Genomic DNA, 19,010 nt, shown 5'->3' on the forward strand with positions numbered 1-19,010 from the left:
ACTCATAATTCTGGCAGTTAAAAGCAATTTTAAATTAAAAAAAAAAGTTGCTTTGTAATTATATTTCAGGTAAACATAATCCAAAATATCAGTAATTAAAAAAACAAAATTGAGTTACACGTGAGAACAGAACAGAGGGTACACTTGTTTATGTGACAACGACCGTACCTAAATCCACGTCATTCCATACTACCTGACAGTGAACCGTTATGTGACCTTTGCACAACATTGCATTTTTCCCATTACGTGGGGCAATCAGGATCCTCTCCTTGCCCCTTAACACCTAGAAACGCAACTGCAATATAAAAACTGCAAGCATTCGACCACAAAACTAGTCTTGTGTACAGTCTTGGCCGCGATTTAAATATCTATTTTGACTTTGCTACTTCATTGTAATATTATACTTAATCATTTTATGAATAAAAGCCTACTAAAATGTAAAAGCACAGTCAAGTTAAGCTATTGCTCAGCTCTTCCTTTTTTATCACGAATTTTACGTGACACTTGCCTTGGAACTTTTGGAGCATAGAGCACATGAAATCATCGGGTGAAAACGCAACGCTCTATTTTATATCTTTAGTGAGGTCAGTGGGATCTTTCCTTTTTATGAGAGTTTTGCTCCCTAACCCCAACCAAGCCAGCTGGTTTGGATGTGTATTCCATTCCTTGTATTTCCTTGTATTTTCTTGTGTACCTGCCGATTTCTTTTTTAACTGTTGGTATTTTTAGGTCCTTGCGTATATCCTCGTTTTTGACATACCACGAGGCGTTGACTATTGTTCTCAGTATCTTCGATTGTAGCGACTTTAGTTTATTTATATGACTCATTGCTGCTATCACCCATAGTGGTATTCCCTAGGTCCAAATTGGTTTTATTATTCTTTTGTAAATTTTTATTTTATTTTCCATGCTGAGTTTAAAGTTTCGACTAGTTAGCCAGTACATCGGTCTTCTTTTTATCAGTATCTTGTCTACAATCGATTTAGTATGTTGCTTCCATATAAGTTGTGTGTCTTGCCTTGTTTGTGTTATGAGCGTTCCATTCAATTGGATATTTGATGGTTTCCGTTTTCGTAGTGTAAATGTAATATGGTTGCATTTACTGGGGGTTGCTTTCGTTTGTTCATTTTGCAACTATTTTTTTATCTTAGTGATATTCTCTTGTAGTAACGTGACTGCTGTTTATGGATTAGTGTGCCTGACTAGTACAGCCGTATCGTCCACGAATGTCAGTATTTTGCTGTTTGTAACTGTTGGTATGTTGGCCGTGTACGGTGTATAGAATATTGATTCTAAGACGCTTCCTTGCGGTACACCTGCCTTGATGTCTTTAACTTCAGAATATGTGTCCTTTATTTTTACTACAAAGGTTTTATTGCTTAGGTATGATTTGAGTAAGTGGTGGATTTGTTCCGGGAAATGTTTTTTGATTGTTTGTAAGAGGTTTTCATGGTTCACTTTATCAAATGCTTTCACGATGTCCATGAAGAGGGTTGTACAATATTGTTTCTTTTCTATTGCTAGTAAAATTTCGTTGACGAGCCCGTGCATTTGCTCTGTCGTGTTTGTGCATGTTTCTGAATCCTAATTGATGATCTGGTATTAATTTTGCTTTCTCTATTGTTGGTTTTAGGCGATCGCATATTATTTTCTCTAGTATTTTGGAAAACACAGGAAGTAGTGATATTGGTCTGTAAGATGCAGTTTGATGTGGGTTTTTGCTTGGCTTAGGTAACATTATGAACGTATTGCTTTTGGAGGAAGGTTTTTCAAGATTTACCTTAATTTCTTGTGCTGTTGTATTAGGTATGGTGTAGTGTTCGTTAGTTGGAGTACTAGTATTTTGTGCATCTTCGCCTGAATGACATGTGTTTTTACTGTTGTTAATATTATATGGAGTAAATGTGTTACAAAGTTGATTGAAGTATTCTGCAGCTTGCTCGTCGTTGCTTCTGGCCCATATGTTGCCTGCTTTTCTGATTGCTGGAATTAGTTTTATTGGCTTCTTTATTTTGTTCGTGGCTTTCCATAGGGTTGGCATTCTCGTGCGCAGAGAGTGTTTCTATCAATTTTGAGAATTCATTATTATTATGATCTCTTATTTCACTTTTTATTTCTTTTGCGTATTTGTTTAGATGTTTTTTGTTTTCACGTGTTCTATGTTTTTACCATGTTGCTTTCGCTTTCCTCTTTTCTCTGATTTTGTTAAGGATGTCTGTTGGAATTATTTTTATTCCTCTGTTTGGTTCATAATCTGTGGTTGTCCATGTTGCTTCTTGTATAATTTCTATTAATGTTGTTGTTTCTATTAATGTTGTACCTGTTCGATGTGTTCGGGTGTTTTTAGTGGAATATTGCAGTTGATTTTGCTCTCGATTAATTCTTTAAATGTTTGCCATTTATTGCAAAGCACTTTTATTGCAAAGCGTCTCTGGATTGCTATAAAGTATTGGTTCGCTTGTGTATTCTATTATTATCGTTGTACGATCAAAGCTAAACTCAAGACTGGGTGTTATTTTTAATTTGTTTGCGTTTAGTCCCTTTATAACTGCAAAATCAAGCAAATCAGGAGTTTTGTTTAGATCAGTCGGAGAGTATGTTGGTCTTCCTGTGGATAATATGTTGAGATTACTTGTTCTAATATATTTTTCTAGTGTTCTAGCTCAAGGTGTATTAATTCTTAAGCCCCATAGCGTGTGCTTTGCATTGAAGTCTCCTGCTGCGATGTATTTGTCACCTAAGGATTAAAAGTACTATTCCCATTTTTGTAACGTCATTTTGTGTCACGGTGGTGCATATACTGCTGACATTTGGAAGTAATTGCCATTAATTTGTATTTTAACGGTGGTTGCATGAACGTATTCCTGACTGATTTGGCTATGTATGTGGCATTTTATATTGTTTCTTATTATCACTGCGGTCCTGCGTGTGCTTTTTTTTAAGGGATATTTGGTATCATAAATGGCGTGTTATGGTATTTTCATGTAGCTTTTTGATGTGAAATGTGTTTCTGAAACAAGTAATATGTCAATGCTATTGTTATATAGAAATGTTTTAGTTTCTAGGGTCTGTTGTTGTAGGCCATTGGAGTTCCAAGCTGCCATTTTCAACGTGTCTATTTCTATTTTTTACGTAACGTGTTTGTAAATAGTTGTAGCATGACTGTAACTTGCTGTGTTTGTTGTCTGATTGCTGCATTTTGCTTATTTATCATTTTTGTTAGCATTTCAGTGTTCTTGATGGATTGCTTGAGCAATTCTTTGATTTCTGTTGCGTCGTTATTGCTGTTGCTTAGGTTTTGCTTGTTTAGGGGTGCGATTGGTCAGTTACTTGTGCATGGAGCGGATGTCGCGGTGCGCCGACTATACGCGGGCGTCGTTCGGTCCCGAGTGATGTACGGGGCCCCGGTATGGGCAGACGATTTGATGGCGAGTCTTCGCAGCATCCTGCTTCTTAGGAGGTTACAGAGGGTAACCGCCATTAGAATCGTCAGGGGATGCCGAACGGTGTCCCACGTATCAGCGACTCTTCAAATAGTTATTATCACCGAGAAATTGAACTTGCATGAAAACCCAGGCGAAACAAATTCATTTTTAATATAGATATCAGTGGACAACAAATAATTAAGTTTTCGTAATTCTCATGTTTCGTTTCAATGAAATAAATTGTTGAAATCTTTTTTATACTAAAATAATAAATCTAAAAAATAAATAGTTCACAACTATTAAATTATTTAACATTAAACTATTTTCAAACGTGAAAATATCTGTATGTGTTTATGGAAACAGTTTTCTAGAAGAATATTCTCCTTCTGCAAATTGTAAAACAATAATGAAAGAAGAAGTTTTGTTGAATGGTGCTATTTTTGTAAGAAAAAATTTTAAAATATAACAACGATACAATTTTACTTTAAATGCTATATCTTGGAAAAGGAAAAAAGTTTCAATATTCAATAAATATACAAATTTCTTTGAAACATCAATGCAACTTTAATTTATGTTGTATTCAATTATGTAAACACATCCTGTCAAACATAGAGATTTGTTTAATAATGTCACTTTGATTTGTCATTGTTTTTATATCGATGTAGAATCTCTTGATTGTAGGTGATAATTCTATTGAGCAAACATAAAAAAGCACGCAAATGTATAATTAAATGAATTGATACGCGTCTATTATTAACTTTGCTGCCTCATTTCTTAATTTATGTTCAAATAAACTCAAATAGACTGTAAAATTTTTATATAACTTACGGATTAGTGTTTATTAATATCACCCTAATATTCAAACGTTTTAATATTTGAAGAAAGCGTTTGGCGTTGTCGAGAATGAATATAATATGTAATTTATGCATTGTAAAAGGAGTTGAAATTGAGAAATAGGAAAGAATTTTCTACGATATTACACTCTAGTTAAGAAAACAAAGCTCCATTCAGATCATATGTTTGAAAACATTTGTAACTTTTACTACTTAGATAAGTTTTGAAATTATAACAACTTATCAATTAAATGGTCTCATAAACGTATTAAAGTATCTAAATTAAAATAACAATATCACTTTTTTCCTTCATATATCTATGGTTGAATAACACTATAGTGTAGAAAAGATTGAAATATTCGAATAGCATTTTATCCATATTGCTACTGAAGATAATATTCAGAGAGTTGACTGAACGATTCAGGAAGAATTCATTTCATTTGGTATTAATACAGTAATATTCAGAAAAAATTAAAACTTTACACACGTAACCGAATTGTATAACAACATGTAAAATTTAAAACTAATATATTCGATGCAGCAGTAGAGCAGCATTTTATTTTACGCTTGATCGTTAATCTCTTATGTACGATGCGCCACTATAGTGGCTTTCGCGGATGTGATCTTATATTACGACACTATGGTGGCTCATTCTACTGACTCATTCGCTCACCGTTTGAACTAAATGATCTATTTCATCTGTCTTGCTTCACACTTTTTTTGTCCTTGCAATGTTTTATAACAGTATTAACAATATACAGGTACAATATATAGTCTTTGTTTTTGATACGCCAGTGTCAGATATCATTTCTTGCCGTCCGTTAAAATAAATATACCATTATTAGATGCTCTTTTTAACATGTCGATCCGTATCCTTATAATTTTTAAGAATCTTCAACCTCAAAATGTCGCTTCAAAATAGGAAACGAAAAGCAATTTGAAAAACACTATCGCTCTATGAATGTGAAAATTGTGACGTGGGTCTATGTGTCGTACTGTGCTTTAAAATATATCATACTCAATTGTATCATTAATTATTAAAGTAAATTGTTAAAGTTAAAATATATGCATGATATCTTTAAGAAAAATTATAATTTAATTATTAAAAACTTCATTCCAATGTGCTTGCATAGAGAACAGCATTATCCGTCACACATTTAAGTGCTGTATCGTTTATGCGTAATTCGCATCACACTGCCGTACAGAGAAACAGCTTCGCACAAAATTCAACCGTATCTAAGAGGTTAACGTCGTAAGAGAAATAAAATGAACTACACCCGATGAACTCGTTATTTTATGGTTCTATTTATCTTTTCTCTTTTCTTTTTTTTCTTTCTTCTTTATTACTCTCTAATCGATCTAAGTATCGTATTTTGCGGCCTACGACAGTATTGTAAGAAATAAGAGACATCGTTATGCGTTCCTCTATTAAATTTTATTTGATGTTTCTCATCTACAAGAATATCGTAAAATTTAGTTTACGCAATTTCCTTATGCAATCGAAGAAAGTATGCCTATATCGTGACATCTTCAACTTGTTCATGCAATTGTGCAATCTTTGAGACCGCGTGCTTTGATCGATGTAATGTAACATCTAAAGGGGAGAAAGGTCTTTCGAGACTCTTTCAACACAACAACTACTGATTTTTAACATGTAGATAAATACCTTCTCGTCAAAGAGATAACCCAGGTGTGCTATCTTTAATTTTTCAATGACGCGTGCAAAGTTTTTCATCTGTAACGTATAATATTAAAACATTATGAGCTCAGAATGTGCGGTTAGTTGAAAATAATTTAAAATATTATGAGGTTTAGTGTGTGTCACGTCCCGCGACCTGCGTGATCCGTAGCGCGAAAGTAAAATTGATAAATTCTCCTAAACCGAGGTAATTTAAAACGTTTATTCGAAACCGTGTTTATAGTATTTGAAGTGAAAGGCAGTTAAAGCCGCTAAAAGCTATATCTTGCGAAAACTCATCTAACTATGTTTTTATATTATGTCTTTATAATATAATATATTAAGATAATTCAAATTGAGAACAAACTCGGCAGTTGAACAAACGTTGGGGATTTTCCCACACATTTTCAAAAGATAGACCCCGACGCTTTTTCATCTCCAACGGATATAAATGTAGTGACTCAGAGAAGTCAGGATGAGAATATTTATCGTTTGGTTATCGAGTAAATTAATTACCGTTCGTCTATCGAATATTATAGATTAGTTATTCGTTCTATCAAAGAGTCAGTTATCATTTTGTCTATCGAAGACTTAGTTATCGTTTCGTCTATCGAAGAATCAATTATCATTTTGTCTATGGAAGAATCAACATTTGTCAACCGAAGAATTTCATATCAGTCAGTCAATTGTCAATATCGAAATCGAGTAAGATTTCAATAAATCATTTTATATTGTTAATTTACTTTCGAACAACTTTAATCCTCTTCCGTGCCAGTATTCCTACACATAGCAGGTTAGCCGAAAGTGGAGCATATTGCCAGTTGTATTAAACGTCAGTTGACGCTACCTTCTCGTCGGCGACTAGATAGAACATAACAGTGTGTAACAAAAAAAAAAAGATTGTTTTACTTTAAGAACGAAATGATAGCACACTCTGTTAATATGTTTAGAAATATTTCAGTAGTTTATGATCTATCAACGAGTAAAGATCACAGTGCAATATTATATAAATTTGTAAGTACGGGACGTGGAAAAAAATTAAACAAGTCTGCAAAAAGCAAATTCTTGAACTAAAACAGCAACAGTTGTCAGTAGCAAAAATATCGAAAGTAATATGAAGAAGTCGTAAAGTAATACACAATTTCTTAAAAAATGTTGAAGATTATGGCAAAAAGAAAAGTACTGGTTGGCCGTCATCGTTATCCGATCGTGATAAATGAGCAATTTTGCGTGTAGCTTGCAACTCGCAGTTAACAACGAAGCAAATAATGGAAAAATCTAGTATTAGTGTCAGTGTTTCAAGTGTTCGTCGAGTTCTACTATCCTGCAAAGATATTAAGAGGCTAAAATTGAAAAAGCGAAACACAAAGTAGAACGTTTACGCTTTGCAAAAGAAAGAATACATTGGAAAAAGAAATGGAGGAGGGTACTATTTTCAGACAAAAAAGATTCAACTTGGATGGTCCTGTTGGGTTCCAATATTATTTCCATGACATAAGAGACAATGTCAGCAATTCGACGATGAATGGGAGAAGCAACGTGATGGTTTGGGCTGGCATCGATTATTTCATAAAGACAAATATCAAGTTCATTAATGGGAGAATGAATAGTGTCCGATACATAAATTTAATAAAATAACAAGTAAATAATCATGCTAAACGCATTTCTGGACCTGATTACATCTTTCAACAAGATAATGCATCTGTATACACATCCAAGATTATCCAATCATATTTTAATGTAAATAATATATCTATTTTGTCGTGGTCTGCACGCTTCCGGGACCTTAATATTATTGAAAATTGCTGGGCAGAACTTGTTCACGGTGTATACGCGAATGAAAAGTGGTATCAACACCTACAAGAATTAAAAAATGCAATTGTACGCGAATGGGATACGTTAAGTCAAAATTATATCCAGAAAGTATATAAATCGATACCAAATCGTACAATAGAAGTAATAGAAAATAAAGGGGGATATACCCATTATTAAATAAGTATATATGTAATTATTGTTAGTTACAATTTATGTTGATTATTATTTTCTTATTGTATATGTGCTATCATTTCGTTCTTAAAATAAAAATTGTTTTTGTTATACACTAAACCTCATAATATTTTTAATTATTTTCAATGAACCGTATATTCTGAGCTCATAATGTTTTAATATTATACGTTACAAACGAAAAACTTTACATGAGTCATTGAAAAATTAAAGATAGCACATCTGGGTTATATCTTTGACGAGGAGTGTATATTATAATATGTAAAATGATTATAATTAAAATGCTAAATATAAAAGAGATTATAATTAAAATGGCATGGTGAAAATAAATATTGCAAGTATGTATAGATACACATAAATATTGGATCATCTGCTGATTTCATAAAGGGACAATTGAAAGGTTAGTAAAAATCAATTATAAATCCTCATAATTAATTTTTTGGATACCGAATAATGAAGTAGCAACGGAGAGCCCGAATGTTGAGTTAAATTGATCCACAGAGAAAATGTAGATATATCTATACATCTTGAAGTATAGTTTTGCAATGACATTGTTTTGTTTTCGTCGTCTTATTTTCAGTAAGATGCGAATCGGCTGATATGGTGAGCGATCTATAGATTAAATTATGGTGACCTGCCTGCGAGGGTTAATAAAATTCAGCCATAAAATCTTAACTCATCTCTAAAATGTAGCAAAATACTTACGCCAATTCAATAACTATAAATTAGTAGATACCTCAGTAAGAATATTTAAAACATTGTAATAAACGTATCGTATGCTTGCTGCTCAATCTTTATTTTAAACATTATTTTAAATTTTATACGAACATAGGTTCGAAAAATTGATCAATATACTCTTATATAAATATCAAAGTGCACTATCGTGGTATCTTTGTTTGCCAATGTCGCATTAAGTAAATAATGACCATCGGGAAATGATGGCGGTAAACCATCCATGCTGTCAATTACGTAGTCTTCTCGTTGGTAAACCCCCTAAAATGTAACAAATTATAAAGTTAATTACCTAATGTTTTCAGAAAATTTTTCGTAAGTATGTAACACAAGATGATTTCTTTATTTGCTCATTACATATGTACATATATTGTAAAATAGCTTATCAAAATAAAAAGCACAATTTGTATTTTATTAGGTATATAATGAAATATGAAAGAAAAAATAATTAATTCCTTTTTGATAATAATAAATTAAAGGTTCTCGTCTGTATTACATTTCTGAGTATCAAATTGTTTACACACCGGGTCCGGAGGACAATTATCGCCATCCATGTTGATCGCTCTTATTATAGGTACCCCTATAGATTTTGAATCCGCTGCAGCCTCACAAAAATTTGTATCTATATGAAGTCCAAGATCAACCGTATATTCACCCATTCGAACCGTAAATACGTCGGCTGTTACCTATAAAAAAAATGTTAATGATATGAATATTAATTTAATGATACGAGTAATTTTGTAATTTATCATGTATAGATTATATATAATATCTATTATATATATTATACATTATATATATTTTACATAATTTCATATCGTTTCTATTACAAGGACATATAATTAATATGTCCTGTATATATCATATTATATAATAATATATAATTTTAACCTGTATTTTAATCACTCTGCTTTTGTGGCAGGATTATTGTTTTAATATGAACAATAATACATATCATTAATAGAGAAGATAATATGAAACCCATTTTTATTTTAATAAAGCTTTTCTAAAACTACGTAATTAATTTACCTAATTACTATATACATACATGTATCTTTTATTTATCTAATTTTCGTTTATTTCTCTTTCATGTCTAATTGGATGAACTCAAATGAAAAAAGGAGATTTAATTAAAAAATTCACTGGTCTCACTATGATGATCGTTTGAATACTTGTAAGAAGAAAATATGCAAATAACATTTTTTTCTTCAATGGATCGTTCATCATTTTTCTCTAAGAAAGCGGAATTATTCAAAGAGATCGATAAGAAGACGCATCTCAATGAGATGCAAAGTTAACTCACGGTTAGTAATCACGATTACATTACAAAAACTTCTTCCCTTGTAACTACATGATAGTTCCATAGGTATTACGTTATTTTCCACTCACAGCGTTAAGTAATTAAAACAGTTGATAGATATTACTGTTACATTGAAGTGAATGTACATTTAAACTATAAACTCGAATATGTGTTAACAACTACAAATTTTTATAAGTCTTTATAAGTTAAACAACTGAAAATGACTAATATTCAACGCAATTGTAAAAAAATTTAGAATATAGCAAGATACTTATATGCATGTATATGTGTAGGTAGAAATAACAGCCAATATACGAAATATAAAAAATTAGAGCGACAATCTTAGTTGACGCAAGATGGTTGTACTGCAACTACATATATTAGGTTGTCCGAAAAATTTCTTTCCTTTTATGAGGAAATAATAGACGCACAACATTTTTATTTTATATTATTTTGTCGAATTATGTACGATCCATTTTGTTCTGTTGAGATAAATATCGCGACATTTCACAGACTTGGTTTCACGATTGTATGAAGGTGCACTGTTATAAAAAAACACGTTTGCAAAAGAAAGACACTTTTCGGACAACCTAATATATGGAAATTTTTATTAAATTGTTTAAGCTAAATGATTAATCGTTATTTATGATACTGTAATCGAAAATACTTTAAATACATACCTTTGTGTCCTCAGGAAGTGTTTTAATGATCTCTATATACGTGTTCAGACTAGCCCCATATGTGCTATCATAGTTTAGTTCAAGATCGCATGACTTTACATATTCTTCATTAATTTGACTACAGTCAATATCTTCCAATATTATGTCGTAATCTGCCTTATATTAACAAATATAAATTACTTAAAAAATTACAAATTCAACATTTAAGAAGCAATGTAAAAACATAAAAGAAAGTTTTCTAGTGAAGCTTCTTCTTTTTATGAATAGTTTTATATTTTCTAATTTTTATCTTTACAATATCTTATATTAATTTCAGATATTTATTAATCTTTATTAAGTTTGGATTATGTTAAAATTTCAAAAGAAATAAACTTCTTTAAGTAAATAAATATATTATTCATAATATGTATTATTTTCTTGGAATATTCAAACTGTAATTATTTATACTAAAAAAATGATAGTTATAATTACAATAGGTATTATTATTTCTTAGAAAAGTGTATGAAAAAGTTTGTTTCATCCAAAAAGCAAACGTGCCCCGAACTTTTAAACAACGTAGAACGTTTTATAGTATTTCACAAAATATTACTCCAAGGAGAAAATAAACTTACTACACGACTTAATACATCATTTGTAGGAAAAAGTTAAGTATTCAATTATTTTATGCTTACCTGCACCATGCACCATCCTAACGCACAGGCTGTGAACAACCAGAAGAGCATCCTGACAGCTAGTATCCGAGACAGTAAGTAATATTAAATGGACTATTTCAATCTGTTAGCGAATAATATTCAGCATTGCTACTGTCATCCATTCGGTTACCCCAAGAAAAAAATCCCGTCTGGTAATGTAACATCTGGTGGATCTGTGATTTTATCACAACTTATTGTCTTTTATAGTCGTGAAACTACTACAATGAACAACTACATAAAAACACCTGTCACGAACATCGTACATATGTAATTACGAGGATCATAGTAAAAATTGCTATACTATCATTATGTTATTATTTATTACGTATGTAAGTATACTATTATTATGTTATTATTTATCATTAAATATGTTCATTGACAAATAAGAACGTATTCGCCGCAAAAATATTCCAACAATTTTTGCAACATTGAGATTAGAGATCTAACCTTTCCTCAAAGCTACACTAAATCATCAACTACCATAAACATGCATACAATAGATATTTTTTCAACTTACGTATTTAGAAGAATTTTAATACTATTACGAGATCAGAACTCATCGGATTATATATTAAACGTTGCAGCAAGTTTCTTCTTTATAAAGTGAAGACATTGACTCCTCCCACCCTGGCTACTAAATATGTATTGATAACAATATTGTTTATATTTTTGCATAATATACGATGAAATAAGTATATAAATAACAAAATATTTAATCATAGATTCAATTTATTGTATTATAAACGTTCTATCTCGATTTCTTTTTTGTCTAAAAATACATTTCTTGTACCTTGAAGCACTATAAGTGTAGAACGGCTTCTAAATTGTTCTATGTATTTACCTATATGTTTGTTACCGTATATGGTCAAAGACTGTTTTAAGAGTAAACCGTTCAATTTGAATGAGCGAATAAGATCGGTCGAAACTTATAACGTTTGAACAAGAGTTCGAAGAGTAAGCAATTTCTCATTTTACATTTTTTGTTTCATTCTTCTCTCACCTAAAACTACATGCATCCATAAGAAATTGAAATTTTCCGGTGAAATATGCCTGCGTATCAACAAAAATGATCTTCTCGGTCTGCAGCCAGCTTCTATCAGTGCTCTTTCCCCTCTTCGCGTGACCATATTAAAAAGAATACCAAATAAGATAATTCATTGACCGTTAACACTGACATGCTCCCTGTTAATCGACAAAAAAGGGACATAATGTGACCTGTATCCGCTATTTTTCGATTCCTGACCTTGAACGGGTTATCATTGCTGTCTGAAGCAATACATCGCTCACTGGCCAAAAGATAAATTACAATATCTTTGAGGCATTCGTTGAAATTCTTGCTCTCGAGGATATCTATCAGAGACCAAATAATCCTACGAATAACCTGGACATTGGTGTTTTGCAACAAATGTAAATATGTAAATGTAAAAAATATAATTTTAACGTTAATCTTCCTTCAACATTTCCACCTATACACACTTGTCGGTTAGTAATGTAGAATCTCAATTATCATAACGTCGATAAAATTTCACGTTTCAAGTGACAACATACATAATACGATCATTAATATTTGTTTCTTATGAAAAGTTAAAAGTAATATATATACTATTTATATTTGATCCCAGAAATACAATAAATCTTAACAATAAATAAATAATTATTTTCTGAATCGCTTATTCTGATTTTCAGTTTTTCATTCTTAGTCAGTATTAATAAATTCCAGGAATAAACTGCTTCATAGATCTAAAGGGATTATCAAAATTACTGATTTAATAATTAGTCAATTATTGCGAAAATATGCATGTACATTAATGTACATTGTGTATAAACATCTGTAGTTCAACGATAATGCATGGAGTATAAAGTTTCCTAAACAAATCGCGGTCGTTAAAAATTTGATTTATCCTCCGAAAGATAAATCGACAAAGCAAAACGGGAAGTTTCGCAAACGCTAACTTACGACCTATCATCACTTCGATAATACACGGACGCTTTACGAATTTATTCCAATTCCGACTGGATGGACACGCGATTAAATGGATTTCGTCAATTCATTTACCACTTGATTTAGCTGCGCATTTCAATTATATGCGTACTCTTTGTCAGTAGTATCCAGTAGTGGACCATCGCGGCATCGTGGCGTGCACATGCACACTGCACACTATACACGCGAGCCACACCAACGACGGTTCCTGATAAAGTCGTGGGAACGGATGCAGTCCACGAGGCAATCGAATTAATCTCGATCGAACAACACCGTGTCACAAAATGAAACAGGAAATCGCGTTGTTATTAACCATTACTGTTTTCGAGAACGTAGCTCGTTATTGGCCTCCGCCGCATTTTTTCTTCCTCTTCCTATCTATTCTTCTATGCTGCGCTTCGTTAATTAGAATGTAACCGGTAGAATGCGACGCGATTAAATTACTCGGCTACAAGTAATTTAGACAATCGCGAACGAGCTTGGTCGTTGTAAACACTATCGATGTAGCATACATCGGTTATATGAAGAAATTTTGTTGTCGACTTGTAGATTTAGAAAAATCGCGCGTCTGTGATATCTTTTGTAAGGAAAACGTCCAAGAGATAAAGAACGGCGAGGATTTATATAGATAAATAATGACGAGAATAGTCTCGCCATTGCCGAGATCTTTGAGGTAGTAGATTTGAGGATAAAGAAAATTGTGTAGGTACAAGATTTATCTTCTGACTCATTTTTAGTAGATTAGAGATTCTCTTTTCCACATTATAATTATTTATTAGTTAGGCAGAAATTTTAACTGGTTATTTTTTTGCAATAGATTATTAGCGACTTAGTCAAAGCTATAGATTGAGTTTCATATTTCTGACAAAAGAATGGTTTGTAGAGATTTTAGCAAGTATAACGTCTGATTTATATTTTCTAAACTGTTTTATAGAAGGAGGATTAATATTGAGGTGTGATCTACCAACAGAAAATTTCTTACGTTATAGAACGAAATTGCGCACATTCATTTTTATATTGTCTATATTACATATCAGAGTGTTTTTTTTTTTTTTTTCAAGAGATATCTACAAGCGGGCTAATTTTAGATATATGTATAATATACCCTGATTTTTTACATTATGGCCTAATTCTGTCTTAAATTGTCAAAAAATAGTTTGTCATCTTCTACAATGTAAACAACAAACATGATCAGAATCCTTAATCTTATTTTATTATGCGAAACGAATATTTCTTTTTAATTTCCTGTAGATATTTTCTGTAAACATTTCATTACTAAGGAACTATGTAATAAGAACTCTGTTCGTACAATCGATGATATGGTATGTGCTGTGTCACTCTACTTTATTATCAAGTTAATCGCGATATCGTGAACTATGAACCTTTTTCGTTATATACAAAGTTGAGTGAGGCAAATAAAAATACTTGTGTGGTCTGATACTGTAATATCAAAAATAATATGTAAATATTATGTTACGTCCGGTGACTCTGCGTAGCTCGCAATATAATTAGTTGGACCGTAATAATCATAAGGAACTGTCGTAAAACTAAGCATTTCGATTTGACTGTTAAGGCCGTTAAGTGGTATAAAACACTTTCGAGTCAAGATGTTCCTTATGGTTATTGCTCCATCAGGTAAAAAGCGGGGAAACGTGGGGAAACGTTTTCCCATTTTTTCCGAGATTTTCACCCGTAAGCGACCGGTGGTAGGGCGACCAACACCCAGCAAGTACTGATTTTACGACTACAGATCAGTCAACATCTCTACGTTGGGTTCACTAAATTAAGTTGTTGAATAAAGAGTAAATTATAACCTGTTACCTCAGCGTTATAATTAAATTCAATCACCTCTATTATCCTAATCGAAATAGGAGATCAATCATTTTCGTGGCATCGATTGTACAATCAGTCGCTATCTTCTATCTGATGGAAACTAAAGGTCGTGGTCTGGTCGCCATGCAAACAGAGCAGAGGCGCCAAGGAGCAGTCACCAACCGTATTCTACGACTGACTTTGCGTATGTGATTTTATCGTGTCCGATGGTTAGATCACGACTCTTAAACTTTGTAAGACGGAGATGAATCATACTCTACGACTAACTTTACGTATGTGATTCTGTCGTGTCCGGTGGTAAAACCACGACTGTTAATCTTCGTAAGACGGAGGAAAACCATACTCTACGACTGACTGATTAAATCTGCCTCGTTGTGTCCGGTGCTCATATCACCATCTGGAGTATCGTAAGGCAAGGGAACAACACTACTCTTGATGACTGCTCTTTGGCGTCTCTGCCCTTCGTGAGTTTTCCGGGCCTAGACTACTCTTGGAGCTCATTCAGAAGTGTCATATATCCTTATCTTTTCAGTTGTCTTAAACCTGCCGTTCACGTTGAACGCTTCGCGGTCAACATTGATAATTACAACATGACAGTATAATACTGATGCGCATATCGCACCATAGTCAAACGGTACAAGTTTATCATGTATGCCAAGACGTATGTATAGGACGTATAATTACGCCCTATGAATTTACGTAGATACAATGGATATAGGTATACAATGTTAAAGACAATACAATATTAAAGACAATATACAATGTAAATTTTCCCGGTTATTCTGAGATTGTCGGCTTGACAAGTCTCGATTCAGATTGACCCGATTCTAGTGACCGATCCACGATTGTTGGATCTTCGTTGTCTACTGGCAGATTGCAGATTTTTATCACCAACCGTTTCACAACCCCATGTTTTTATTGAGACGATTCTGGTGACGTCATTCTTGCCTGGATACATCTCGGTGATTCGGTCGAGTTTTCAACGAAACAGGGGAAGATCATCCTTGATCGTCCTTGACCACCACCATAGTTCCCAGGTCGAAATGCTCTGGAACAGCGGTTCTCCACTTGTGCTGCTGCTGGAGCTGACGCAAATAATCGTGTTGCTAACGTCCCTAAAATTGTTGATACATTGCTCAGAGAAGCTGAAAACGACTCAAACGATTGATTTCATGTCAGTGACGTCAGGACGATATATAAAACAGTGGGCCTTGCGTAAGAAAGAGCCAAGGAGGCAAAGGAATCAAATGCGTGGGATCGATTCACACAGGATGCAATGACCGAAAATTCATACAAGCCACGACCTGCGTCAAAACTATGTATAATTCTTCAAATGTCAAGCGAGATTCTCCGATTACTCGCAATAAATGATGTTTGGCCAATTTTACACCGCCTTCCCATAACCCAACAAAAGGGTCGTGGGGAAGGATGAAATGCGAATCTAAGTCTTCAGTAACCGGGAACTCGAGAAAGCGCCACTTACTGATCTCATCTTTCAGAAATCGAATTCTGCCCGAACAGCCGAGCCAAATAGACGTGAGAAACTGTGCTTCAGTGAAAGTGCGACAAGTACTGAATTCCAGCGGTTAACCATCAACGATCAATGTCAAACGATAAAAGTTCCAAAATGCAACATCAAATACCGCCAATCAAAATTACAACTAACAGTGAAAAATACTACATAAACAAAGTTACAAATACATTAAGCCGAAAACAATCACTTAACAAAGAATAGGAAAGCTTAGCCATAAAAGAAGTGGAAACATTGTAATAACAAGCGGAGCACAACAACGACGACGGACTATCATATCAAACCTGGAAGGTAGCAACAGCTCACAAAAAGCGTAAAATGATCCCAAGCATAATCGCTATGAAGATTTCAGATACAGAAAAGCAACAGTGGTTACAAGACATCCCACTCCGAAATTTGTTCAATTTACTCATGGAAGAGGTAGATACGGACCCAAAAGCGAAAACCAGAACTCATATCGTTAAACCACCACCAATTTACATCGATGCCCAAATAATAGATACCCTAATTGAAAGGTGACAAAAAGTGACACAAGCAATAAAGGAAAAGAACGCTGGGTATCATATATACCAGCTTAAAACAGGAAAGAGCTACAAAGTAGTAGTTAGAAGACTACACCCAAGATCAAACACAAAAAATATATGTGAGGAACTAGCAAAAATCGAACACCAAGTAAGAGCAATAAATAATATAACCAGATACGATACAAGACAGCCATTACCACTGATTCCAATAGAACTTGTACGTAAAACTAATAACAAAGAAATCTTCAGCATGAAAAGGACCCTAAATACAATAGTAACAATTGAGTCACCTTGTTATAAGAATGACGAAATGCACGGTGCCAACAATACGGACACACAAAAAATTACTGGAACAGAAACCCGGCTTGTGTCAAATGTGCAGAAGATCACCTAACAACAAACTGCTCATACACAAGAAAGATAAACGAAGTAAAATGCTATAACTGTAATGGAAACCACCCAGCCAGCTATAAAGGCTGCGAAGTCAGAAAACAACTACAACGAAAACTTTTTCCATCGCTTCGAAGCAGAACAGACGGCAACTATCCCCTACAACATGAAATTACAGAACCAGAGCCAACACCAAATATACAAAACGTACTCAACACTAACGATAGAAACATCAACACCTTTAGTAGCCGGAGTTCCCTTTTAACTGCCGAAGAGTGCAGACGTGCCTGGTGCCCGGAGAGGTCTCTCCGTCGAAATTGGACGTGGAGAAAAGTGCCCCCGAAAGTGCGAAAAGCGGGGAAAACAAAGCAATGCAACGAGTGCCACCGCTCAGGATATCAAACAACGGTGAAACATACGCCATATACAAAACCATGGAAATCCATGAATGCACAGAAACCGAAATGGATATGACTCAGATGAGTGACGAGAGAAACACCACCAACAACGATCTAACACAACAAGACGAAAGCTGGAAGGTCGTAACTCCCAGCAAAAGAAGAAAAATTACAACAAACGCAAATACTAGGAGGGCTGCAGAAACAGAAAGTAAGCAGTGGCTCCAAGAAATCCCACTACAAAACCCCTTCAGCATACTACCACAAGAGAAGGAACCAGAAACAACTGAAACAACTGAAAAACCAATAACACACAACCCCAAACCACCGCCAATATACATCGATGCGCAAGTAATAGACCCCCTCCTCGAACTGCTAAACAATACGGCAGGCAAAGAAAACTACTCAATAAAACAACTTAAACTGGACCAGGTGAAAGTGCAAACCAACGCCCCAGAAACCTACAGAAAAGTGGTAAAAGTGCTAAAAGAAAAAAACGCCGGGTACCACACCTACCAGCTCAAAACTGACAAAAGCTATAAAGCAGTTATCAGAGGGCTACACCCAAGAACAAACACAAACAACATATGCGACGAACTAGCAAAAATCGGACACCAGGTAAGAGCAATAAACAACATAACGAGATTTGATACCAAACAACCACTACCGCTGTTCCTAATAGAACTAGAACCGAACAAAAACAACAAGGAAATCTATGACATTAAACAAATCTTAAACACAATAATCACAGTTGAACCACCCAGACAAAAAAAAGACATACCTCAGTGCATGCGGTGCCAACAATATGGGCACACAAAAAATTACTGCAACAGAAACCCGGTGTGCGTCAAATGCGCAGGAAAGCACCTGACAACTTACTGCCCATATACGGGAAAAATAAACGAGGTAAAGTGCTACAACTGCAACGGAAACCACCCAGCCAGCTACAAAGGCTGCCCAGCCAGAAAAATACTCCAACGTAAATTGTTTCCGCCGCTTAGAAGCAGGA

General features: G+C 33.9%; 2 protein-coding genes across 2 annotated transcripts in view; one reads left to right on the forward strand and one right to left on the reverse strand.

The window, feature by feature from the left end:
- Nucleotides 1-19,010, forward strand: part of LOC132912466 (26S proteasome non-ATPase regulatory subunit 9) — a 272,372-nt gene that overhangs the window by 46,957 nt on the left and 206,405 nt on the right. The window lies entirely within an intron of this gene.
- Nucleotides 8,716-11,507, reverse strand: LOC132912467 (uncharacterized). Its single transcript, XM_060969905.1, has 4 exons — nt 11,324-11,507; nt 10,653-10,808; nt 9,197-9,358; nt 8,716-8,933 (listed from the first exon to the last, which is right to left on the reverse strand). The coding sequence occupies exons 1-4, from the start codon at nt 11,372-11,374 to the stop codon at nt 8,787-8,789; spliced, it is 516 nt and encodes a 171-aa protein (XP_060825888.1). The 5' UTR covers nt 11,375-11,507; the 3' UTR covers nt 8,716-8,786.

The sequence above is a fragment of the Bombus pascuorum genome, chromosome 12 (genome assembly GCF_905332965.1).
Source record: "Bombus pascuorum chromosome 12, iyBomPasc1.1, whole genome shotgun sequence".
Taxonomy (NCBI): domain Eukaryota; kingdom Metazoa; phylum Arthropoda; class Insecta; order Hymenoptera; family Apidae; genus Bombus; species Bombus pascuorum.